This window comes from Astatotilapia calliptera, chromosome 18, assembly GCF_900246225.1.
Source record: "Astatotilapia calliptera chromosome 18, fAstCal1.2, whole genome shotgun sequence".
NCBI classification, from domain to species: Eukaryota; Metazoa; Chordata; class Actinopteri; order Cichliformes; family Cichlidae; genus Astatotilapia; species Astatotilapia calliptera.
This window is the reverse complement of record NC_039319.1, coordinates 10,891,218-10,917,232: the sequence shown is the minus strand read 5'-3', so window position 1 is coordinate 10,917,232 and position 26,015 is coordinate 10,891,218. Positions and strand designations below refer to the sequence as shown.

Here is a 26,015-nt window from a genome sequence, read left to right as displayed (position 1 = left end):
AAGTACAGACAGCTGACAAGCAGAGAATATGCATAACACTTGATTTTTGCTCCTCCCCATTTGCTTTCAGCAACAGTCATGCGGGTCATCAGAGAACTGGCTGCACCTGAGAGGGGTGAGAGACTAAGTGTACAAAGCCTGCTTTTTCAGCTCCTCTGTCAGTTAGCCACAGCTTCCCCTTGCTTGTGGTTTGTTTTTTGTTTTGTTTTTGCATCCTGTTGAAGATTCAGATAAGAGAAAAAACACAGTAAAGGTTTGTGGATGTAAGAAGAGGATGGTAGGGATAGGATGAGATGTAGGAAAATGATCTGCTGTGAGGCCTCCTAGGGGGAGAAAAAGAAGAAAAAGCAGAAGAATGCTTACCATCTTATATAACATGCATTACTGCTAGCCAACACTTTCACACCTCACTACATGTTTGTGTTAAATATACAGACAGGCAATCAAACTTTAAGTGTGAATGCTTCTTGTGGTTTTTTGTTTTTAGGGTGAACTAGTCTTAAGTGGATAAGTGTGCTGATTATGATAGAACCTGTTGTTTTCTCCCTAAAATGCTGAATTTTTTTTTTACTGACATACATTGCCAAACAGTGGGGCAGTATAGTGGTTAACACTGTTGCCTCAAAGCAAGACTTGAGTTTGCATGTTCTCCCTGTGTCTTCAACAACCCAAAAGACATGCAGTTAATCAGGTTAGGTTAACTGGTGTTTTTAAAGTACCCATAGGATGTGTACATGCACACAAATGGTTGTCTGTATCTCTGTGTTAATGCCTCTCACTCTATGGTAGTTGGGATAGGTTCCAGCCCCCCGGTGACCTTAAACTGGCTAAATGGAAGATAATGGATGGATGGATGGATGGATGGATGGATGGATGGATGGACATTGTGAGATTGCTTTGGTATTAATGCCTCATGCAGTTCATGATGTATATATGAAAAAGATAAAAGGACGCATAATTAGCGCAAACAAGTTATATGCAGTGACTTTTACAGAAAGCCAAGCAGAGATGCTGTGCGCCCCCTTTGTACTGCTTATCTTGTATTCTTTTATATGAGTCTCGTGCCTCTTGCTACATTCCTCCTGGACATCTTCACTTGCAGTCCTTCCTGGCTAAATTCTGAAACCTATTCCATAGTTATCAAAATGCTTACCCCAAAAAACTGCATTATTGGTAAATTAAATTATTAAAAGTAAAAGTACTTAATCTGCAGAAAAATACTTCCCATCAGTACTATATGGATTGATATTACTACTGCAGATCGACCACTCATGCTTGTACTTATAACTTTATACTCAATGTTCAATCCCCAGTGACGCATTGTCTTCTATAAAATCATGTTTGTAGTCCAGCTGTCCTGTGTGGACCATGTTGCTCTAAAAGGCTGTTAATCATATCAGAAAAACAGGGACACACATCGATTTAAAAATAAATAAATATATATATAACCAACCACCCAAAAAAATCACAGCTGAATTAAAATGCCTGAGTGTAATGTGACATTAACAGTAAATATAAACAATGAAATAAAAATAAAAAAAATCATTAAAAATTTATGTTAAAAAGTGCATTCAGTCAACCAAGACATTTCTCAGTAATGTTAAACTAAAAGTGTTGGTGCAGCCTTCAGCTGTTCAATTTGCCTGTTTTTTTTAAACCAGGCATGAAAGGCATTAACGACTGCAAAGTGAACAAAGTCAACCAGGGTCGAGCCTGCTTCCAGGGTCACCTGAGAGCACACGATGGTAATAATTTAAATGATGGATGAGAAGCTTCATGACTCTGTTGTATGAGATTAAAATAAAGAGAGACTTTACTTACTTTCATGGTTATTTTAACTGTTGACTGTTTTTATATTTCACTGGGCAAGCACTGGTTGCCTTGCTTGCCCTGATGGAACGTCGCTGGTGCAAAGTCATAAGACAGGAAAAACCCACCCACTGCTCATAAGACCATTAAACACAGGAACCCAGGCTCCACACTACAAGTTACATTTTAAATGGCCAACCTTTCAAGAATGGAGCAACCTCTTAGCTGACATGGATAAAGACTGAAAAGTTTGTAACTCGAGGACACAGTTTTTCAAGATTCCAGAAATTCATCTTGACCAGCCAAACCAATCAAGCTGGTGCACTACTGAGACAAGTGATTTCTTATCAGAATTAATTTGTTCCAAAATAAAGATAAGGAATGTAAGATGAAGAGATTAGTAAGATGGGAACCGGATAAATATTGGGTGGTAAACAATCTCAAATGGCATTTTGTAGAGGAAAGAAACAATAAATCAAGAATAGAAGATAATTATGAAGCAAACACAATCTTCATCAAATCTTGTAAGGTTAATGACGGGGGAAGTTCATTTCCACAAGTTTAAAGAAGTTTCAAAGTAAATAATGGTTTTCACGCCACAATCTTGTTTTGATGTGCGTCATATCATACGAATAATGTAACACAAGTAAGAACACTGAAAAATCTTCTACCACATTACAGCAATTACACTCTTTTACAACTTCCCTTCACACCTCGTGTGCTGCTCTTTTCACTCATACAGCACGAACACGGGCTCATTAGGGATCCTTTATGCAGTCAGGAGATATGATGCTCTGTTTGTCTTCTGCTGCCAGGGTAACATCCCTACACTACATACACATAGCACACGCAATTACAGGACGCACAGTAGCATACACTGTGAGAATACTGACCACCCACAGCCTAGATTCTGAGTGCCAAAACTCTCCCCCAGGTCAGATTAATGCAGCTCAGCCACAAAGAAGGAAGCATCCACATTGAGTTCATGTTCTCTTGAGTTATCGATCCCTTGAGTGCAATGTCAAGCAAGTTCCTGTGTGTCAGCTTATGGTTCTGTCGGTATCTCGAAGCACTAAATTCTAAATTCAGATAACTAACCTTAAGTCAGGGTCTGGTACAGCTATGTACCGCTCGTGAAGGACTCCTTCTGGCAAGAGCTCAATAAACTATCAACTCTGTCAACTTTGCCGCTGGCTAAAGTTCTTTTCTTTCTTTTATTAGTGTGCTCAGTTTAGTGAAGTATACTCACATACTCAGGTTTTGATTTTTTATTAGTTCTTTTTTTTAAGTTTAGTGCACTGTGTCCCGTGCTCCACCTTACAACTTCACCAACTAACAATCAAGGACCTTGAACTAGACTGCAGCCCTAAAAGCTGAATATTACAACAGTTACTATATATATTAGATTTATACTAAACTTTCATACCAAGAAAAATATGTTTTTCTGTGATTTAAAGTTATAGCTTGAATTTAGAAGAAATGTCCCTTTTCGCTTTCATATTTTGATTCTTGAATGACGTTTAAAGAGCTACAGTCTGCAGCTGTTCTGTTCCTGAAGTAACTTTATTTATTCTTCCACGTAACCCAGCTTTTAAACCAACATTTTAGCTTTTCATGGATTAAGAACATGAAATATAACTCTGGAAGACCATGTAGGCTGATTTTATTACCATAAGTCATAGGCAGGCAAGCTGTTTCCTCCTGATTCCGGTTGTTTTGCTAAGCTAAGCTAGCAGCTGCTTGTTGTACCTTCGTATTTGGCAAAGTGAGAGTGGTATTGATCTTCTTTCATTTCTCATGTATTTTTTCCACGCTTTTGTTTTTACTTGTCACCTCAAATGAAATTAAATTGAACATTTATGTGGGACGTTAGTGACTTAATACCTCCAGTTCAAAGCAAACAACACAAAAACACTAAAAAGGGCACGAATACAGTGTGAACACTGAGGATTATCCTCTTCCTTTATTGTGAATGTGTTGCTAGGTAACAGCTTCCTGTCAGTGATTGATTTCAACACACAGTTTACAGGAAATGAACCCCAACCAGACCAATTTATGAGACATAATGTGAAGTAGTCTGTAGATATGAATTAACAAACAGTCCAATTTATATATATATATATACTGAAAGCCATTACCATCAGCCGATGAGAAATGTAACTTCTGTGGTCCAACCAATCCTATTTGATGAGATTCCAGTAGGAGCCTGTGTTTACAATTATGACAGTGTAGACATTAACATCTGCTGATCAACAGTGTGAATTACTTTAGCTGTCAGCTCAGCTTTGCCAACACAAAGGATCTGAAACAAATCACATGTTTATCTCTATAGGAAGTGTGAAATATCCTTTAAGCAGAAATAAAAACTGTTTGTGTGATTGAGAAAATCATAGCATATGGTGTAGCAAATCATTCTGACAGCTGTGGGCAAATAGTTAGAGAGGAAATCATTGCTGTGTCACCTTATCACTGTCTGAAAATGCAACTGTTCAGTGCTGTAGTTATAGGCGTGGAATCAGCAGAGACAATAATAAAAAGCATGGAAAGAGATTTTTCCATTTTAAGATGGATATGGCATATTTTAGAAAAACAGAAAAATACAACACAAACAAAGAATGTGTGTTTTCCGATAGTTTTTTTTTCAGTTCCCATCCTCGTTTCCCACCTAAATGAGTGAAGAAGCTGCTTCTATAAAACATCAGTTTTCATTGCATCGGGTGTTCCCACTTACATTCAAGGTGTGTTTGAGGGCAACGGAAAACCGTTTGAGTTCAAGATTGAGCTGCAGATTAATGTGTCTAAAACAAGTCAGCTGTGATGATTGAAGCCATTAAAGTTAACAGCTATTGGTGGCAGAGAACACTTAGATTTCACATTTAAAGTAGAGCTATAACAAGACAAGATTTTGCCTCCGTTAAAGGCCTATTTTTGTATACAACACCTTATAATTACGTTTTTTCCAGATGGGTAACTTTGAAAATTGTGCTTTGTTGCTGTGACGCTTTACAAATTACATTGCAATTTTCAGGTTGCAAAAGATACAACTCTCTACTTTAGTGTGATGCATTTTTATCATTAACACTTATTAAAATATTTTTAAAACATCAACAAAAATCATGGCAGCACAAGAACAAGCTCTGAGTACAAGATCCATAGAGGCTGGGGTCTATCACACCAGGCAAGACCCCAGGTGCAGGCTGTGTAAAGATGCCCCAGAGACAATCCAGCACATAACAGCAGGGTACAAGATGCTAGCAGGCAGGGCATACATGGAACGCCATAACCAAGTGGCCGGCATAGTGTACAGGAACATCTGTGCCGAGTATAACCTGGAAGTCCCGAGGTCAAAATGGGAGATGCCCCCAAGGGTGGTGGAGAATGACCGAGCTAAGATCCTGTGGGACTTCCAGATACAGACGGACAAAATGGTGGTGGCTAACCAACCGGACATAGTGGTGGTAGACAAACATGAGAAGACGGCCATAGTGATCGATGTAGCGGTTCCAAATGACAGCAACATCAGGAATAAGGAACACGAGAAGCTGGAGAAATACCAAGGGCTCAGAGAAGAGCTCGAGAGGATGTGGAGGGTGAAGGTAACGGTGGTCCCAGTGGTAATCGGAGCACTAGGTGCGGTGACTCCCAAACTAGGCGAGTGGCTCCAGCAGATCCCGGGAACAACATCGGAGATCTCTGTCCAGAAGAGCGCAGTCCTGGGAACAGCTAAGATACTGCGCAGGACCCTCAAGCTCCCAGGCCTCTGGTAGAGGACCCGAGCTTGAAGGATAAACCGCCCGCAGGGGCGTGCTGGGTGTTGTGTGTGTTGTTTTTATTTTTTTATGAATACCTCTGATGGAAGTAATTCCTACATTTGTTGACTTCTTTTCTATATACACATATTGCTGTGCCATATGACCTCAGAATGAAACAGCAGTTGCCATTCCACATATTCACAGCTCAGTTGTCTCCAGTTATAGAGTACTTTAGCTGTCACCTTAAGACACTATCAAAATAACCTGTGAGCTGAATACACTTTCAGATGCAAGTTAATAAACTGCAAGATGCAAACCACACATGCTACTGTGTGGTTTGCACCATACATCCCTACTTTTGTAGGGATGTATGGTGCACTATAGAATATCTCAAAAGGTGTAAACAGAGCACATTACAGCCAAGTTGATATTTTTTCTTGACTCTTTACAGTCTTTAAGATGCAGACTTCTCTATCCCTCAGTAATAAGGATTTACAAGCTTCTTTTGCACTGTTGGTGAGAAATATGTTAAGTATACATGTGCCGTGTCTCCAGGAATTGTTTTTTATATAGTTGTGTACTAATAAGACTAGTGAATTTCACTGTTCCTGCAAAGCCTGATTCCTGGGAGAGAGGGAGTAGCTAAAGGCTTGTTCATGCACCACTAATTGGTCAGGAGCAGTTGATTGATCTTCCTCAAAATAAGCATAACAGGCAGGTACACAGACATACTAGCAGAACATCACCACAGTGCTCATGCGCCTGTTAACTCTACAAGATGTTAATAATCTTACAACTGGTAAAAACTTTGTTAATAATGGTTTCGTGCGTGATATAAATTGAGAATAGCATTGCATCTGGTGCTTTAGCCTGTACACAGCTGCTGCTGCCTCGGCAAGCCACTTTGCAACCCATCTTTGCACCGCGCTTCCATAGTTTTCATATGAAGGAGAATGAGGCCCCAAATGCTTACTCACAAGGAGGGTTAATTAAAAGCTGACTCTTAATGGTGGAATAGGCCGGTCCAAAGAGCCAGTGAAATTCCAAAAATAAACAGAATCCGATCAGAAAACAGCAATGATCGTCATAATTCTGGGTTTTGTACCCAGCGTTTTCTTTTTGAGACTCACTTTTGTGTTTGATTTTTTTTTTTCATTTAACTTTGTTGTAGTTTTCAGTTTTAATATTACTTTTCCCTTGGTTAGGTTTTCATTCTGATTTTGTATTCATTATTTTCTTTGGTATTCTCAAGCACTCTTATGTTCCCCATGCCGAGTCTATGTTTCTGTTATAGCTTTCGTGTTTAGTCAGTTTTGTCTTTGTGTTTACTTTGGTCTTTCAAGTTTATGGATTTTAGTCTCAATCTTACTGTTAGTTTCCTGTTTTATTTTGATCGTCCGTGTGTGTCTGTGTGTGTTCACCTGCGCCTTGTTTTCCCCAGCTGCGTCTCTTTCCCTGATTACCTCATGTCTATTTAAGTCCTCAGTTTCCCTCTGTTCTTTGTCATGTCATTATCTCCTTATGTTTTGCGTGTGCGCCTGTCTGTTAGTCAGTATTTGCATTTCAGCAGTTTGCTCCAGCTTAGTTTTGCTGGATATTTTTTCCGTCAGTCTTCTACCTGCAATAAAACACTTTTCAGTTCAGCCAGTGTGCCAAGTCCTGCATTTTGGGACCTCTCTCTGCCTGCTACACCACATTCAAAGATAGGACAACAGAAGGCAACAGTAAACAAAAACAGTACACAACAAAGAAATACGCCAAACTGAGGCTTTAAATACAAACAGACACACTGAGGGCTAATGGAAAATGAGACACACCTAAGGAACTAAACTACACTAGAGACAAAGAGACTTCACAACAGGTCTTGACAACAGCCAGAGGCATTTTTTGCCTACTCTATATAAAGGATATTGTAAATTGTTCCTTTTGCAAAGAGTTTTCATTATTAATTATTATTAATATTATATTTAAAACTGGTCTTATTTGAAGCAGTATCTAGAATGTTTAGCACTATTTCCTCACAGATTGAAGACTCTGGGTTTGAACCTGCTGGTTCACTGGGAGCTTTCTATGTCTAGTTTGCATGTTTTCCCCATGCTTGTAGTTTCGTCCAGCTGAGATAGTCTCCAGTCCCCCTTTACTCCTAGGATAAATTGCATGGATGGATGGATTATACTTGTTTTTATAGGTCAATCCAAGGAAAAAAAAGATCTTTATACGATCTATCTTGGCTGAGTCTACCATAACTTTGTAATAGGTGATATATTTAGGTTAGATTCAACATGTCATGAAGTTTAACCTCCTTCTGGCTAACCCAAGAGATGAGACAAGTGGGGTGCAGTAGACTGTATTGAATATGAGATGGATTCAGCTCTGAACTGTACTGCTTCAAAGCACAATCAAGAAAAGAGTTTATCAAGTGCAGGTCAAGTGCACTGTGGAGGATTTTTTTCTCGCCTACAACCTATTGCATGGAAGCGCTCATGAGTGCATGTGTGGATACTAGGAGACACATTCATGCATTGAGGCCCCCCTACATAATGTGCCATTCAGAAGCAATTAGCATGAAGTGGGAATGGGTTATAAAATACAGTGTGTGGCATCTTCTAACTCTACAGCTGAGATGAAGGAAACCTAGAGAGCTTGAATTTCAAGTGTCTTTTCAAAATAAAAAATTTTCTTTAATAAAAAGTGAATGTACTTTTACACAAAAAATTAACAGAAGCCAAAAGTTCTTGAAACAGATGCACAGTTTCCCAAATAAGGTACCTTTACACCGTTGATGTTTACACTGCAGAAACTGCCCTTTAGAACCTTTTGTAATATTATTTTAGGGGAGAAAAAGAGGTAGGTGTATTTATACCCTGCCGGATAATTAAAAGCGCCGTCGACATCTGTGACTGTGGGAGGGCAGAGGAAGAAGGAAAAGTGTGCTGGTGACAGACAGATTTTGCAACATGACACACCAACTGTGGGGTCTGCAAAGCTGCATCTGGACTGCATTTTCTTTGCAAAGAGCCCCAGCTCTCTTCATTTCCCCAGATTCACATGATGTGAATTAGACTCCCTGAGCTGACTGGGAGCAATAGGAATATGAGCACTTACGCAAGTCTTGCCTGTGCCATGCAAATGCAAAAATTCTGCATAACAAGAAGAGTCATATCATTAATTCAGTTTACTTACTGAGTGTGTAGGTGCACAGCTGTATTTCTACTTAACATTAGTCATCATAAAGTTTTCAGTCACTGCAGATCAAATAATACGTTTTTATTAGTAAGCAGAGGACTACATAATTTCTCATCTTCCAAAAGATGCACAGTTTGGTTTTAATGTTATTACCCATCTGCCTTTTAATGTTTTTATTTTAGTTTTATGTCCTAAATTTTCTACACACAGCACGAATACTGTTCATCATCACTGGTGCAGTCCTAATCCAAATTCAGGCAGTCAGTTTTGAGCATGCTTGTCAACAACCTTAAAAAAAATACTGCTTTAAAATATTAATGCTTTGTATGTATCTGGACCTCAGGCCAGTCCTCTTTGTATAAACAATGATTAATGTAGATTAAAAATGCCAGCACTAAATTCTTCATTGACCTCATTTTAATGGGCTTGTAATAGTTAGAGACAGGTATATCCTCTGAGACAAAATTGTTTATAATGTATTATGCACGATTCACCATAATGGGAATCAGTTTGCTAGCCCTTGGTCTTCAAATATAAATAGTACAAGGGTAAAAAAACACTTTTTGGAGATATAAGGAACAAATATGAAAAGTGAAACACCATCAGCAACATTGCTGTGTAATCTGCCAGCACCTCCCCTTATTTCTTGAAAACATAGCTCTCTGATTCCCCCAATGGCAATTATTGACAAAAAAGATGTACACGTGAGCAGCATAAATGTCACATCCCCTCAAGCTGTTATGATGATCAAAGCTACTATGAAGTCTGGTTTGTCTGTCCACCAAACCAAGTTACTGAACCCAGAGGCAGCAATTGTCATATGAGAGTTTAAGACATTTCACGGCGGGAGATAAGGTAGAGGAAATGGGAGGAAGCTACTTTGTCACGTTTTTGTACAGCAACTTTAATGAGTTGTTGCTTTGTAGCGATAGATGGAAAGAGATGCAGATAAAGAGAGAGAGATGGAGACAAAGTTTAATTTGTTTTTGTCCTTCACACTGTTGCTTCATAAGAATGTTCATTTTAGTTGTCACTTGTTTTTAGGTTTGCATTTGTGTGTTCTGCTGCACCCCTTTGCAATCACTCCTTATCTGTGTGCACAGCAGCTAAGGGTTTGTCTTTCTGAATGAATAAGCTCAATAAAACTGTCACAACCCAGACTTGTTGACTCTGTACCTACTCAGGTTAAAGGAATCCATCCTTTTGATTAGCCTCCGTTTGGCTACAGATTTGCACTATGATGTTCTGCCCACACATGACAATAGTATTAAAACACAAAGTCGCTTGATACAAGTTGATGTTCCCTTGATTTTGTTGCTTTCACTGTGTTTAAGATAAACATCATAACTATGTACTCTATAAATGCATATCACTTTTAATATAGAAGTGATTCTTATGATGTATGGTATAGTCAGTGATGCCTGAGGCCTGTGAAGTTATTTTAAGGCATATGTGTACAATATGCAGAATATATGCACCGTACTCCTACACATGAAAACAAGTGACAAATAGGTGTGTGTGTGTGTGTGTGTGTGTGATTACTTTTTTCAAGTAACTTGACCAACACTGCTCGCAGCTGCTCTATTCCCATGTTGTTGCAGTATATTAATGACTAACCTCGTAGTGTAGATGGATTATCTCAGTTGTTCTCCTGACTGAAGTTTGGTCTGTTTACAGCATTCTGACATGCAATTGCATTTTTCCCTAACCATCCTGAACTCTCCCGTTAACTTTTATCAAGTGGAAAACAGTTAGCGTTCATCCTCCAGCTTCACTGTGTTTATGTTATGCTAACATAGCTGTGACGCTAGAGATCACGTAGCACATTGTTATAAACCAGCTAGTCCAACTTCAGTAACCCTACAAACGTCACTGCTGATTAGTTTCTAAACAGTTGGAAGTGATAGCAGAGCTGTACGTTTTCATTTTTTCAGAAATATCTCAATCAGAACATGTTATATCATGTCTAGGTGGAAACTAGCGAATTAACTTCCTGCTAACTTCAAACTCCATTAAATTTAATATATTCTGTTTTCATGGATGCCTGGATGTTAAACTTAATTGTTACACCTGGTAAAGCAGCAATGTTGACTTTGGGAACTTGAAGCGGACGGAGGTTTGAACCCAGATTGCTCCGCGAGGCTCCTTACTACGGTAGCCATAATGCTTCAACAATCCATCAAGCGGTGCGGCTTCGTAGCTTACCAAAGTCGTACTAAAACATTTTTTGACAGATTTTTGAGCACCATGTACCACATAAAATCGCTTCGAGGTCAGTAAGCACAACCAGAATTCATACATAAGGTGCACCAGATTATAAGGCGCACTGTTGATTTTTGAGAAAATTTAAGGATTTTAAGTGTGCCTTATAGTGCGAAAAATACGGTATATATGAATACAGTACTCAGTACAGTACTCCATTATCTGCCATCTAAATGTCTTCAATATATAATCCACAGCAGACAAAATGGGCAAAATTATTTTTTTCTGAATTAAAATTTTTTAATTTTTTTGGCTAGAATTGTTGATAAAGTTAGATGGTAGTCATCTAACTGGTCCTGGGAGGGCTCTTTGGGAAGTAAGCTTCTACAGCTGTCAGGACAGGTGCACTGAGATCTTTGACTGACAGCTGAGCATGTCAGGGCATAGACAAACAGGCCCTTCTCCCAGATTAACTTTCAAGCCAGAGAGATTGATCTGCGCCAGCGACTGCCAAGGCCTTCGTGTGGGTATTGTAAAAAGAGATTGGATCTGTTCTTTCAAGGAAAGAGCTCCCGGGGTTGTGAGAGAAAGAGCATGATAAAAGAAATATGGCAGTTTTATTAAATCACTTACAATCACTGCCTGAAATTTGCGCTCTCTCTCTCTCACACACACACACACACACACACTTCGAAGTGTGTGTCCATATATATATATATATATATATATATATATATATATATATATATATATATATATATATATATATATACAGTATATATATATATATATAGCTGGAAAAGTTCTGAAGCACAATATGAATTAAGTGCAGCAAAGATCACAGTCTTTCTCATATTGACATCCGTTCAAAAATATTATTTTCTTTGTCTTTATTTAAACTGAAAATTGAATGAAATATCAGATGCTATCTAGTTGTATTTCTTGTAGATGAACAAAGAATTTTCCTGTTTCTATCGCCTAAAACTAAAGGCCTTCATTGTTTTTGGTGTTTGTAGTGTTATCAGTTGGATCTTGCTATTTCAAGTAATGAATTGTATTCTCCTGCAGCTGTATTCTCAATGCCAGCTGTGACCTTTCAAACACACTCAAAGAACTTTTATACTACAAGCCAAATTGCCTGGTTCTCACACAAATTCATACAATTTATTCTATAAAATCTCTCTCTCTCTCTCTTAATGAATCCAAGATTCAGGTCGTGGCTGCAATGCTTTAAAAAAAGTTTAATCTCTGAGTCTAATCTAACCCATGCTAATGGGGTGGGGTGGGGGGGGCGGATACTAGAAACCCAAAGGTTTGATGCCTGACTCACCCAGTCAGGACCTTAATTGTGTGTGTGTGTGTGTGTGTGTGTGTTAACCCAGCAGTGACCATGTTTTGATGATAGTGTGGAGTGCTAAGTTATCAGCTCATGATAATGAGCATGATTAGCAATGTGCAAAGCGAGTGCATTGGACACAGATACCTAATTAGCAGAAACTAAGAAAGATACAAATAAAATTGTAAAATTTCACTCAACAAAACTGAGCTAGACACTGCTTGAATCTTCTGTTAGTACAGTTAACCACACATGAAGACGTGCTAACCTTTGGATAATTGCATTAAAATGCTCCATCAATAAATCTGAATATATTCTAACGACCACTACTACAGTGTTTCCTTTTCAATGTTAATAAGTTAAAACAAAATGGCTTTCACAGTTCTCACACACTGGTTATTAAATTCAGACATTTTCTTAGTTCATGTTTGAGATATATTTTTAGTTCCAATAAAAAGCATAGCAGTATGCTGTGACAGGAGCAGTGTTTACACAGACTTGTCTAATATTTGATGAAACAGGAGCAACATGCTGAACATAGTCAAGAGAAAGTGAAACTAAAGTGCTGATACTAACTAACTAACTAATACTTATCCGACACCAATACCAATGCTGTTATTGACACTGACCATACCTGGCTTTGACTACTGGAGGTTGCGACTTGATTAACACAGACTGAAGTTAGGGAGCAGCAGTCAGCTGGACTTTCTCTTGAGTTTAATAAAAAGATCACAAATTATTTATGTTTCAAACAGTATGTGTTTAATCCACTCACAAACAAATAAAATAAACACAGTTTTATATGTGCAGCTCCAGTGTTTACAGTGTTTATGCCAAGTTAGCTTCCATTATACTTTATCCATCAACTTTAAGCAAGAAAGCAACCAAAAAAACCTGTTTATATCCAAAGCTTGAATTAAGATAAGATAAGATAAGATAAGATAACCTTTATTAGTCCCACACATGGGAAATTTGTTTTGTCACAGCAGGAAGTGGACACTGCAAAAGTTATGAGGCAAAAATTAGAATACAATAAGAATAATACAGTACACAACTGTACAGAATAGAATAGAATAAAATACTATATACAGTAGAATAAAATAAAATAAATATACAATAAGATAAAAATAGAATACAAATACAAATACTATATACAACTGAGTAAAAATACAACGATGACAGAAAGGATTATTGCACTTAGTATTATTGCATATGTATGGATGTGTGTGCTTGATCAGTTAAAGTCTTTATTGTGGAGTCTGACAGCAGTGGGGAGGAAAGACCTGCGAAATCTCTCCGTCCCACACCGTGGGTGCCGCAGTCTCCCACTGAAGGAGCTGCTCAGTGCTGTCACAGTCTGCTGCATGGGGTGGGAGATGTTGTCCATCAGGGATGACAGCTTAGCCGCCGTTCTCCTGTCACTCACCACCTCCACTGGGTCCAGAGGGCATCCTAGAACAGAGCTGGCCCTTCGGATCACCCTGTTCAGTCTCTTCCTGTCCCCAGCAGAGATGCTGCCGCCCCAGCAGACCACACCATAAAAGATAGCAGAAGCCACAACAGAGTCATAGAATTTCTTCAGGAGTGGGCCCTCCACTCCAAACGACCTGAGTCTCCGCAGCAGGTACAGCCTGCTCTGCCCTTTCCTGTAGAGGGCGTCTGAGTTATGAGTCCAGTCCAGTCTATTGTTCAGATGAACACCAAGGTACCTGTAGCTGTCCACAGCCTCAATGTCCATACCCTGGATGTTCAGTGGTTGCAGTGGAGAATGCTTGTGCCTGCGGAAGTCTACCACCAGTTCCTTGGTTTTACTGGCGTTGATCTGGAGGTAGTTCAGCTGGCACCAGTCCACAAAGTCTTGGGTCAGACCTCTGTACTCCTTGTCGTCCCCATCAGTGATGAGGCCGACTATTGCAGAGTCATCAGAGAACTTCTGCAGGAAGCACTGGGTGGAATTGTGGGAGAAGTCTGCAGTGTAGATGGTGAAGAGGAACGGAGCCAGAACCGTTCCCTGTGGGGCCCCCGTACTGCAGACGACCCTGTCCGACACACAGCCCTGAGTCCTCACATACTGTGGTCGGTCGGTGAGGTAGTCCAGGATCCAGGTAGTGAGGTGATGGTCCACTCCAGAGTTCACCAGCTTGTCCTTTAGAACCGAGGGAAGAATGGTGTTGAAGGCACTGGAGAAATCAAAGAACATGATTCTCACAGTGCTTCCAGCGGTCTCCAGGTGAGCGAGGGAACGATGTAGGAGGTGAATGACGGCATCATCCGCTCCAATGCCAGGCTGGTAGGCAAACTGAAGTGGGTCCAGTGATGAGCTTATTAGGCGCCGAAGCTGAGCCAGGACCAACCGAATTATCCCTTATTGCTAGCAATGCAGACGATCACTTGACAGTGACCTGCAATAAGCTACAATAAGTATGCTGGCGCCCTGTTAGCCTTATTGTCTCTGACATTAGAAGACTAATTGCATCATCCTCGTTATGCTCAGCTACTACAGAAGGTTAGGAGGGACAGGTTTTATGAGCCTGCTCTGTATCAGGACAGACTGAAGCCAACTGTGAATGTTTACATCTGCTATTTCTAAAAGCTGTCACTCAGCGACTATCACAAGCCTGTTATGTAAATGTTAGACTAGACTCAAAAACTACAATCAACATGTGCCATTTAGTGGACATACCACTTTTTTTTTTTTTTTTTTTGTTAGCAAAAACTGACTTGTTCTGACTTTCTCATTATTTAATGGGCTAAGCTTAAATCAATTAGGCATTCACGAGAGATTCACATGTATTCCCCAGGCAAATAAATTAATTATGTTCCGTAAATGAGGTTTGAGTGACCTTTAACAGGGAACTATTCATAGTTCAGTTTCCACAATTGAATCTATGGTTGAGCTAACCTATTATGCACTTTGTGGAGTATCTAATAGAGCATTCAAAATCTGAATATTTCAGAGCGTCCGGTGACAACACAGTCTGCGAGGTTGACCTAATTACTGTCAATAATACTATATCATACAGTATCTGATAGTGCAAGTTATTCCATCCATTGTGGAGCCTTTGAGCTATTAGCCAAATGAAATGGTATGTTTGACTGGCAGCTCACCATTTTACCCCAGATAGATCTTGCTTCTTCATTTATTTTCTATCTTGCTTAAAAAGGAAGTGTAACTGTTGAGATTTAAAAAAAAAAAATTAAAAGTCTTTTGCAAGAATCACCTTACCAAGACCCCCTGAAGCTCCTGGAGAAAACTCCTAGGACCCTCTTGATGTGAGGCTACAGTGCTAACCAGTAAAAATATAAAATAAAATTGGAAACAAATGGAAAAAAAACAATGGCTAATGGCCTACCTCCACTGTCAATGCTCTCCAAAACCCCTTTGTTTAATTACAGTAAACAGGAAATGGTCAGCACATACACACTACCTTTTAACACACACTCACACTTCAATGGCCACCCACTCTACCAGCTGAGCCACGGCTGCTTCAGCCCATTTTTCCATTTGTATGACGGTGCCTCCCTTCAGATTTAACTGAATCATCCTTACCATCACAAAGACTTGTTTAAAAATACTTCCTTGTGTAATGCTTGCCAAAATATGGCACGAGTGAAAGCAAATTTAGTGTCTTATCAACATTCAGATGAATCATTACAGTATTAAACAACCAAGGAAGCTTGGTAGGTAGGTAGACCTATAGCAACACAGATGAATCATTTTGCACACAGTAATATAGTGCATACAGAAGTTTTGAGAAAATTCTCCATTTTTTATGAGCTTTTTATGACACCCCCCACTCACACACACACACACACACACACTTTCTGAGATTTTTCATAATCAATAGGCCAAGAACAGCACTTGAAGGTAGCTCTTCCAGATCCATCTTTTTCAATCATCTTCTATTACCCCTGGGGTCAATACCTCTACCTTTTGGAGGCAAAAAGGTAGTTCACCCCCGGGAGTAACAGCATGGAGCTGAGGTGCTGTGAGGAAGCTAATGAATGTATTTGTCATATCTCTAATGGCTCACTATATCACTACGGCACCTTGGCTAGAGGTTTATGGTAATCATGGCTGCAGAGAAGCAAACGCATTCTGTCTCAGGATTTTGAGTTTCTGTGTGCCGAGCTGAGCTGATGAGACACCTTGGGAGAACATTAAACTGATGGCACCAAAGTGTTTCCTGAGCCACAGTTGTGAAAATGTTGACAGTGTGCCACAGTAAATGATAGCCTAAACACACAGAGTTTTGAAATTGGTATTCACATCAGCAAGAGGGCAAGAATGGCAAACTAATGATGAGCCAACTCTACTATTGATTAAAGCTGGCTTATTTTTGTCCCTGTGGATGACACAAGCCCACACACCCAGACCATATTATCTCGCTTGCTGACAAGGCGCCTTTAACGAGACAAACTCCAGAAACTTCTTTTTTTCTGTCCCTATTTCGCCTAACAAACCCAATCCATCAGCATAGCTTCATATTCTTCCGTCAGTCCCACGAGTCCTAAGTGACTTCACTTTGAGACTGTTTTTTATCTACGGTGTGCATTCTGAATGCTAATGCCCTCGTGTTTTGGATTTTTGTGAGTGAAGGGCACACCTAGAGAACTTGACAAGATCAAGTTTTCACAAAAATATGTTATGACTGATTATGAATAATAAAAGTAATTCACAAAAGCAAAATTTTCGCAATTATTTCTGAGATAATCATCCACCAGAGCTAAAATTCGAACAACAAAGTTACATTTTATGCAACATGAAAAATATTTAATGTGGAGCAGCTGTGGGAGGGTTAGAGAGAAATATTTGCTCAAGATCTCTCAAGAGCGGCTCCTGCAGCTGAGACAAAAACACACATATAGGCAAGAAGATGCAGGCGGGCTGCACAGTGCTGATGTACTTTAAAAGCACACTTGATCAGCAATTCCTTCTATGAGCCCACACATCCCTCAGACTTCAAAAGACACCTCCTGAAGGTTCGGGGCACAGAACTGAGTGGATAACAGTGGGATGCCTCAGAAGAAATACTTCACGTTGTTGACATAAGACATTGGTTGGATATTTTAATAAAATTATTGCCCTCGTGTGGTTGATTACGGGGCACATTTTTGACAAAAGCATCTTCAAAAACCATGAAAAACTTTCAAAGCAGTCACTGAGTTCTCAGAAATATAATACAGAGTGCTCATCATTTGCTGCATTCTGGAATATATCTCGTTCCAAACGTTTGACTCGGTCAGTACAGTCACAGATTGATTATCAACAAATGACTGATGATTCCTGCTTTCTAGGTGGAAACGCCATGATTGGGCTAATTTAGGAAACAGCTGAGACTTTTCTCAGACTGTATTGATGAATGTGTTCCCTCTCACTTGTCTGATTCTGGTCCAATACACTGAAGGTATGAATAGTTTATTGTAAAGGCTGATTTATGTGCTGCTTTCTTTATCTTGCTGTGTTGCTCTGTATAATTAAAGCGTGTAAATGTAAGTCTATTCACTCTGTTTTAGGTCTTTACCATCCCACCACTATGTTTGGCCATCAGATACTGAGTCTGCAATTGAGCAACTCCAGCTTCTGGTGTAGCCAGAATATGGATTGCAGATGACAGAAATCTAGTTTGGTAATTATGGAAAAACGCAATTATAGCAGCTTTAAATTTTAGCTGAAGAATCAGTCAAAATGCAATAACTAGAACAAAACTAGAATGACTACACTGGACAACATTTGATGACTACAAATGACTACATTTACAACATTTAAAGTTCTTTATATGTAAAGTTGAATTATTGATTCAAATTAAAGCTCGACTAGTTGAGATAAAAGCAAAAAATGCAAATAAACTGAAGGATCTCCGTTAAAGTGAGTTTAAGTTCTAGCTAGGAAAATACATGAATTCTGCTTCAATGTGAAAGTTGTGAAATACTTTTTGATTCAAAGGTAAAGACCTTGTGTTTGAGAGCAGCTGAGATATCTGAGACATCACCTGGATTACCACCTAAAGCTGATGATCACTCAGTTTAAGGAATGAAGGCAATGAAAATGCCACTGGATGTGTAAATGCTGACAAACACGGAGTATGTAGAGTCAGATGAAAACTGTTGAAATGTCAGCTATGGAGTAAATGATAAATACAACTGACATGTCGGTGAGCAAAATAAAATATACTGTCAAATCCAAAAATGCAACACCTGACATTTTATCCACTTACTTTAGGTACAGATGGTCAACCAAGTGTTGCAACACTATATCTGTTATATATGCAAATCCCGCATACCAACCAAGAAGAAGGTGGAAAAGAAAAAGAAGACAAAAACTTTGCAGAGCTGAGTGAACATAATTGAAATCATTCCAAGAGTGCAAAATGTTTCAATATTGTCTTTGCTTTCCATACTTTTCATCGGTCACACAGCAACGTCTACATAGGATGGTGCTGCTCAACACTTACAGATAGTTGCTATCATATATACACTGTTTAAAAATGGTAAAGGAACACTTTGAAAGCAAATTAAAAGAGTGGGAAAAATTGGAAGATGCTAATCCAAAAAAGAGGGGGAGAAAAAGAAAAACTAGTCAGTAAAACTAACTAAGGTCCTTTTGTCCACAGAAATCAAGCCAACTATTTCCTCCTGTAGGAAGCTGGATCAGGTGAGTCAATCCCAGACTCTTGCAGTCCACGCGACAAAGTATTCTTGGGGAAGATACCCCACATTGCCCCCATTGCATTTATGTGAATATCAGAATGTGCTTAGGCATAGACAAAAGTGCTACAGGAATATTTGTGTGTAGGAATTACTCACTTGTAGTAGAAAGTGTGGAATTTGAGTGGAAAGGTGCTGTATAAGTATCAGTCCAATGTCTGGCTCTCCTTTTCCAATTCCTAACTCTCTCACATAATAAAAATAATGTTCACCAACTTCGATACACAATTTTCATCAGCTTAACCTCAGACGGAAGCGCCGTCTTTCATCCAGAAGTTTATTCACTCCCCTCTCTGAACACAGATACACCACTAACCTTCTCCGAGTCCATCCTTCAACTATGCTCCCAATTAAACTTGTGACACAAAATATCTGCCGCTCTGACCCACAAGTTTAAAAAAAAGAAAGAAAGAAAGAAAAGATTAAAAAATAGCATTAAACTCAAAAGGACCCCTTGTCCACTGCATGCAGTGAGACATGACTTAAGCTTTGCATGCAAATTACAAATCATCAATGGATCACTAAAATCTGCTCACTAAAACAATCTGAACACATGCAGAAGAGATTTAAACACTCTTTCCTACACCTTCTATAATCCTAATGGTCACTGTGGCACATTTGAAAACGTCCATTTCATTTCAGGTCCACAGCAGCAGCATGTAACAGCATGTAACAGTGGCTTCTCTTGCTCTTAACTTTCTCAGAGTATCCACTGAAGTGGCAAAGCTCCCTAAGACCCACAGCAGCCACAATACTCACTTTTCCACAGGCACAGTAACACCCCCTATGACTAGTTAACTAACATTTCAAATTGTTGTTGAGCCCTTTTTCATTTAAAGTGCGTGAGTGCTCCTGATTGCATCACACCGCAGGCAGCTTGAACATCTAAAGATGCCAATTCTACATGCTTTAATGATGCTGTTTGAGAAGGTCTTGATAAGTTTGTCACTGTGTATTTGTCTGACACCAAAGGGTGTCAAAGAGAAATCAGTATCAGATAGTAAGCCTTGTCAGATTTGTGTATTTATTACCATGGCATGTTTCACACAAGAGTATTTATCTTTGTTGCAGAAAATCTTGCGTGGCTGCTGGTGCTCATACACAACACTTTGCAAGAACATCTGATAATCAGATGTAAGCATCACATGGATTAAGAGATTTTTTACTGGAAATAACAGGAAACCTCTTTTTCAAGGGCTTGAAAGACTATTAAATTCCAGTTATGGGCAATTGGCTGACAGGCATGATGGAAAAGAGACAAATTAAAACAAGCATCAAGAAGTTTGACATTAACAACAGTTCCAGTAGAGTGATTTTCTTTCCACAAGATCAGAAAAAAGGGCTTTAAATAAGAGAACAACTATGGCATGACCTAATGGTTGATCTGATCACAAAAGAGGACATTTCAATTATGTAACATGTTTAATTTCTTGTAACTCAGTATAATGCTCTCAATTCAATATGCTGCTATGGAAAATACAGTATTTGCTACTACATCATATGAAAAAAAAAATTGTGAAACACAGTTTATGTCACCCAACATGACAGAAAGAGGCGTCTGTGACAAATTGGAAAACTGTACCCTGTCTCTTGGCCTGTGACAGCTGGGATAAGATGATAAGATAAGATTTCTGGTCTTGAGTTGCAATGTAAAAAAAATAAAGATAAATGAATAAAATGAAAGTTAAAATGTAATAATACAGGTTTAAGTTTTCCACACTGTTCTGTATATTCAAAATGTGGCTTCTTGATTCAGCTGCACTGAAGATAATCTCAATGTTTAAGTCGGCCTCATTCAGGATTCAACAACAGGCATCCAGATAGTATTCACAGCGCTTCATTTGATCCATATGTTGTCATATTAACACCTTGTTCCAAAATTCTTTTTTTTTTTACCTTGAAAGTCTACACACAATACCTCACCATGATAAAGTGAAAACATTTTAGCTTGAAATTCTCTACAAATTTGTAAAACATAAGATAAGATAAGACTTTGTTGATCCCACGGTGGGAAAATTCTTACGTTACCTCAGCTCAGGTACTGATAGCAGAAGGAAAATACAAACAAATATAAAATAAGTAAGATAATACACTATATACAACGGTGGCATACACGGTATGTGATTATGGATATGGTTGTGGAAATATGCAAGACATAAATTTAACTATTCTACCACTACTATTCCAATGTAAGTAATAGATATCTATAAGTATAGACATAAAGAAGTAAAATGTAACATGTACATAAGTATTCACAGCCTTTGCTCAGTACTTCCTTGAAGCACCTTTGGTACCAATTACTGCCTCAAGTCTTTTTGAGTGTGATGCTACGAGCTTGGCATTCCTATTTTTGGGCATTTTCTCCCATTCTTCTTTACAGAACCTCATGAACTCCATCAAGTTTGATGGGTGGCTTTGGTACACAGCCATTATCAGATCTGTCCAGAGAGTCGTGCTGAAGTTACTCCTTTGTTATCTTGGCTGGGTGTTTAGAGTCATTGTCCTGTTTGAAGATGAACCTTTGTCCCAGTTCAAGGTCCTGAGCACTCTGCACTTTCATCAAGAATATATCTGTATGTTGCTACATTCATCTTTGCCTTGAGCCTAACTAAGGGCTTTCAACCCCAATCGCTCAGCCTTAGTTCTGGGAAGAGTCCTGGTGGTTCCAAAATGTGGTTCCGTGTAAAGATGATGGAGGCCACTGTATCCTTCTGCAGATCTGTACGTCAAAATAATCTTGTCTCTGATGTACAGACAATTGTCTGTAGACAGTATTGAACTTCATGGCCTGGTTTGTGCTTTGACATGCACTGTGAACTATCTTATGTCGACAGATATGTGCTTTTCTAAATTTTGTCAAGTCACCTGACTTTCCCACAGGTGTACTCCAATCAGGTTGTATGAACATCTGACAGATGATCATTTGTCATTTTATGTCTTTTATTTGTAATATCCGTCCATACATCCAGTCAGGGTTGCAGGGGGGGCTGGAGCAGATCTCAGCTACCATAGGGTGAAAGGCAGAGTACACCATGGACAGGTTGCCAGTCTGCTGCAGGGCTAACACAGAGACATTTGCACTCGAATCCACACCTATGGACAATTTAGAATCACCAATTAACCTAACCCCACTAGGTGCATGTCTTTAGACTGCAAACACAGGGAGAATCTGCAAACTGCACACACAAAGGCCCCGGCCAGATGGTGGATTTTAACCCAGGATCTTCTTACTGTGAGACAGTACTAACCATCGTACTGTATTTGCAAGAATTTCAAGCAAACTTTTTTTTCCCCACTTTGTCATTATGGGCTATTGTATGTAGAATTTTGAAGTGAAAAATGAATTGAATCCATTTTGGAATAAGGCTATAACATCATAAAATGTGGAACAAGTAAAGTGCTGTGAATACTTTCTGGACGCACTGTTGATGCATGACTTGTTTGCTCTCCCACAGCGTGCTACTCATGCTCATCAGCCTCATCCAGATGACCATATGGGCAGAGAGTGAGCATCAGATCCCCACCAGAGAATTCATTAGCAGCCTTGAAATTGCACAGTGCCATCATCCTTCTGTTTCTTTGAGGTAGCCAATGGAATTCAGACTTATGGGCAGCCTGAGGCAATGACACCACCACTCACTGAAGGAGAACAGTAATTGGACTATGTGTCAGAAAAATCCAGGTTGTGACAAGCCACTCAGCACAGTGTCGCCTTGGCCCCCGATGCAAAGCCGTCTCGTAGCCACTGACTCAACTGATCTGCGTAGTTGCTTCCTTAGCTTTAGAATGGAGGTCAGTGGAGTCACTGTAGGTCAGCAATGTGAAAAGCCTTTCAGTTCCTCTTTTTGAGCATCCCACCATAACACCAAGGAGCTTTGAAAGAAGCACGGGAAGGCTGAAATATTTAATAGGAAATACAGCACTTCACATTTACATTACACCACACTTCATATATAGCTCATGAAACTCCTTTATTTGTGACTGATGGAAGTGCGAATCAGCTAGAAGGGACTGCACAGAGCATGTGGAAAGCATGTTAAACAGATGTCAGTTGCAAAATAGATTCCCTCTTCAGCCTTGCTATGCTTCTTTATACGTTTTTTTTTTTCCAAGAGGAAAACATTGTGCTATTTGACAAAGCACGTAGATGTAAAAGACAGCAGAAAATAGTAATAAAATTACAACAAAAAAATACTGACAAGAACAGAATCAATCGTAAACATGTTTTGCATTTAGACAGTTCAACAATACATAGCATGAGTCTTCATTTAAATATTATATATAAAAGTGACAGGTGTTCATTATAATAGACAATAAAAATAATGCTTAACAGGGTATTTGTTAGTGTATTCATTAAACATACAATATGTACACTTTTATACAAGCCAGTCAGTCTAAGCAGAAAAAACTCAATTTTTTCCAGAAGAATCTTTTGTTTAGCTTGAAGTTTAAAGTAATTCGGAAAGTGTCAGGTCAAAGCAATGTGTCAGACATTATTGATTTTTAAAAGTTATATAAGATGACTCTCCACTTGCAGACAAGAGCTTTTCAAGTTTGACTGTAGCTCGAGAAGCAAACTCTTCCACAGGTCAGTTTGGCAGGGAGCTGGTCACATTCACCTCTACTCTAAAAAAAAAAAACAGCTGGCTAGAAAAACATTTAAAGTTGTTGAATTTCGGTGTGTGGTTTTACAGTATATTACTGCCCTGCGGAGTAACACCTCTATATTTGCATGACTTTTTCATGTTTTCCTCTTAACCGGTGAGACCTTGATGTCTTTTCTTCCACCTGCCGTTCGTCTGTGTAGCGTTAACTCCTCGTCCTCTCCAGCCTGTTGCTTAGCAAAGTTGACAAACACCTGAAAAACCGAAAGTGTGCCAACATTTTAATGCAAGTGATAAATTATAATGCATAGGATTGAATCATAATTTATTTATATCTAGCTCTACATAAGTGATATTTAAATGTCAGGCTTACAACAGCAGTTATTAGCAGATTATGAATATATTTATCAACAACTATAATCTCTCCTATGGAGGGGAAGATGTGTGTACACAGATGGTGTTTAAATAAACCATGCTATTATATGAAATATGTTTTCATAAGAGTTCTAGCTGTTCATGGTAAAACTCCATTACATGCATAATATGTTTAGTTATTTATGTACTCTTTATAAATGACAAAAATTGCAACCTAAAGATTGAATATTTTCATCTATGACAAAAACTGACAGTTATTGCCTCCTTGTCATGGGACAAATACCCTTCCGTTTTATTAACACAGTGTCATTTCTCATTGTTGTATGTCATCCAAACCTGATCCAGTGTTGTCTGGGAAACAGAGTAGTCTTCGATGCTGAGCCTGTCTTTATTGGCCACCACCAGCTGAAATATCCTCGCTAGGGAGGATGAGGCGATCTCGTACTGCAGCGTGTTGTAGTGCTTCTCCCGCTGAACGCAGCCAGGGAAACTGGTCTCCATAAAGCTCTCGACAGGCTCCAGCTCTGGGGACAAGCCTGCTTTAACTGGCTTGATTTTCATCGTGACCACGTAGCCGTCACCAAATCTAAATGAAGGAAACAGCATCAAAACATTCAACATGTTTCCTTATGTGCTCTTATCATTAGTTGATATTAGCTAGAAAATGCCATTGTGACTAAATGACCACTTATATATTTAAATAGTAACAGTCAAAATATGTCTTACTTGTATTTGAGATGCTGAATGGTACCCAGACACTTGAAGGTTCCATTGACCATGATGGCCAGTCGAGTGCACAGAGCCTCACACTCCTCCATGCTGGTAAAAAAACAACAATAATCCACCTTTATTTTTACTGCTGCTGTTTCATGTTTGAGCAATGCATCATCATTTCATGGACCTCTGTGGCGAAATCAAGTGAATGCAAATGTAGCCATGATTTCATCAACAGTTAACCGTTTGGTCAGCTGGTGCAGCAAATGTGTCCAGAGGATTTTAATTTCATTATTAGGCGAACCTGTGTGACGTTAGCACCACGGCCCTGCCATCCCGAATCACAGTCATGATGGCATTCCACAGGAAGCGTCGAGAGTGGGGATCCATCCCTGTCGTGGGTTCGTCCTAAACGCACAGAGCCAGAAACAGCCAACTTGAATGTCTGAGCACATAATTCCATGCAAACAGAGACCAAAACCTTTTCTTTATCAGCATATGGCAAAGATCTCAGATTTATGCCAATTTGAACTGATCTGCACAGTTGCTTGCCAGTGTATAAAACATTCGAGGCCAGGCTTGACTGAACCCATATGGCTTCCCATCTGGATTCATAGAGCATTTCATTGATAAATCCCTGCATAAAAATTTAAAATCCCAAACAATGGGCTCATGAGCTTTTCGTCACTGGCTAACTCACCAGCAGCACCAGGGCCGGGCAACCAATCATTGCAATAGCTGTGGAGAGTTTGCGTTTGTTGCCTCCACTGTAAGTCCCCGCACAGCGGCCTGCATATTCTGACAGACCCAGCTTCTGAATGCCCCACTCTGCAACCTAGATGGAGAAAAAGATTCATCTTTAGTGGCTACTTGAATCCAAAACAGTGATCTTTTATAATGGACAACCCACCCGTTAAGATAGCATTTCATAAAATATCATAAAATGCATGAGCAAAATTAGTACAGAAAAGAAGAATGGGCAAATATTTAAAAAAAGAGAACAAAACCATTATGAACAAAGCAGATTTCTACTGCTTTGCTGAACTAAAGTGTCACTGGACTAGCCGAGTGAAAAACATCCTTAGCCTGTTCGATATGTAAAGCAGCTGGAGTCCAACTCACTCTGGGGATCTCTGACTCGGGCACCCCTCTGAGACGAGCGTAAAGGTAGAGATGTTCCCTGCCAGTAAGAAGCTCATCGATGGCATCAAACTGAGGGCAGTAGCCCATGTTCTGGTGCACATCCAGAATCTCTGTCAAGATGCTACAAAACAGGACAAACAATGCAATTCAGTGCAGTGGGCTGACGGAGCACCTAACATGGTAGGA

General features: G+C 39.4%; 1 protein-coding gene across 2 annotated transcripts in view; it reads right to left on the bottom strand.

Moving 5' to 3' along the window:
• Positions 1-22,884: 22,884 nt before the first annotated feature.
• The window catches only part of LOC113010690 (retinal-specific ATP-binding cassette transporter-like), a 44,209-nt gene continuing 41,078 nt past the window's right edge, over positions 22,885-26,015 (bottom strand). For both annotated transcript variants that reach the window (XM_026149878.1, XM_026149879.1), the window contains 6 exons: positions 25,809-25,950; positions 25,387-25,521; positions 24,991-25,094; positions 24,699-24,791; positions 24,309-24,558; positions 22,885-23,851 (listed from right to left, as the gene is read on the bottom strand). In XM_026149878.1, coding sequence (XP_026005663.1) covers positions 23,735-23,851; positions 24,309-24,558; positions 24,699-24,791; positions 24,991-25,094; positions 25,387-25,521; positions 25,809-25,950 — 841 coding nt within the window. In that variant the 3' untranslated portion in view covers positions 22,885-23,734. The remainder of the gene's footprint in view (positions 23,852-24,308; positions 24,559-24,698; positions 24,792-24,990; positions 25,095-25,386; positions 25,522-25,808; positions 25,951-26,015) is intronic.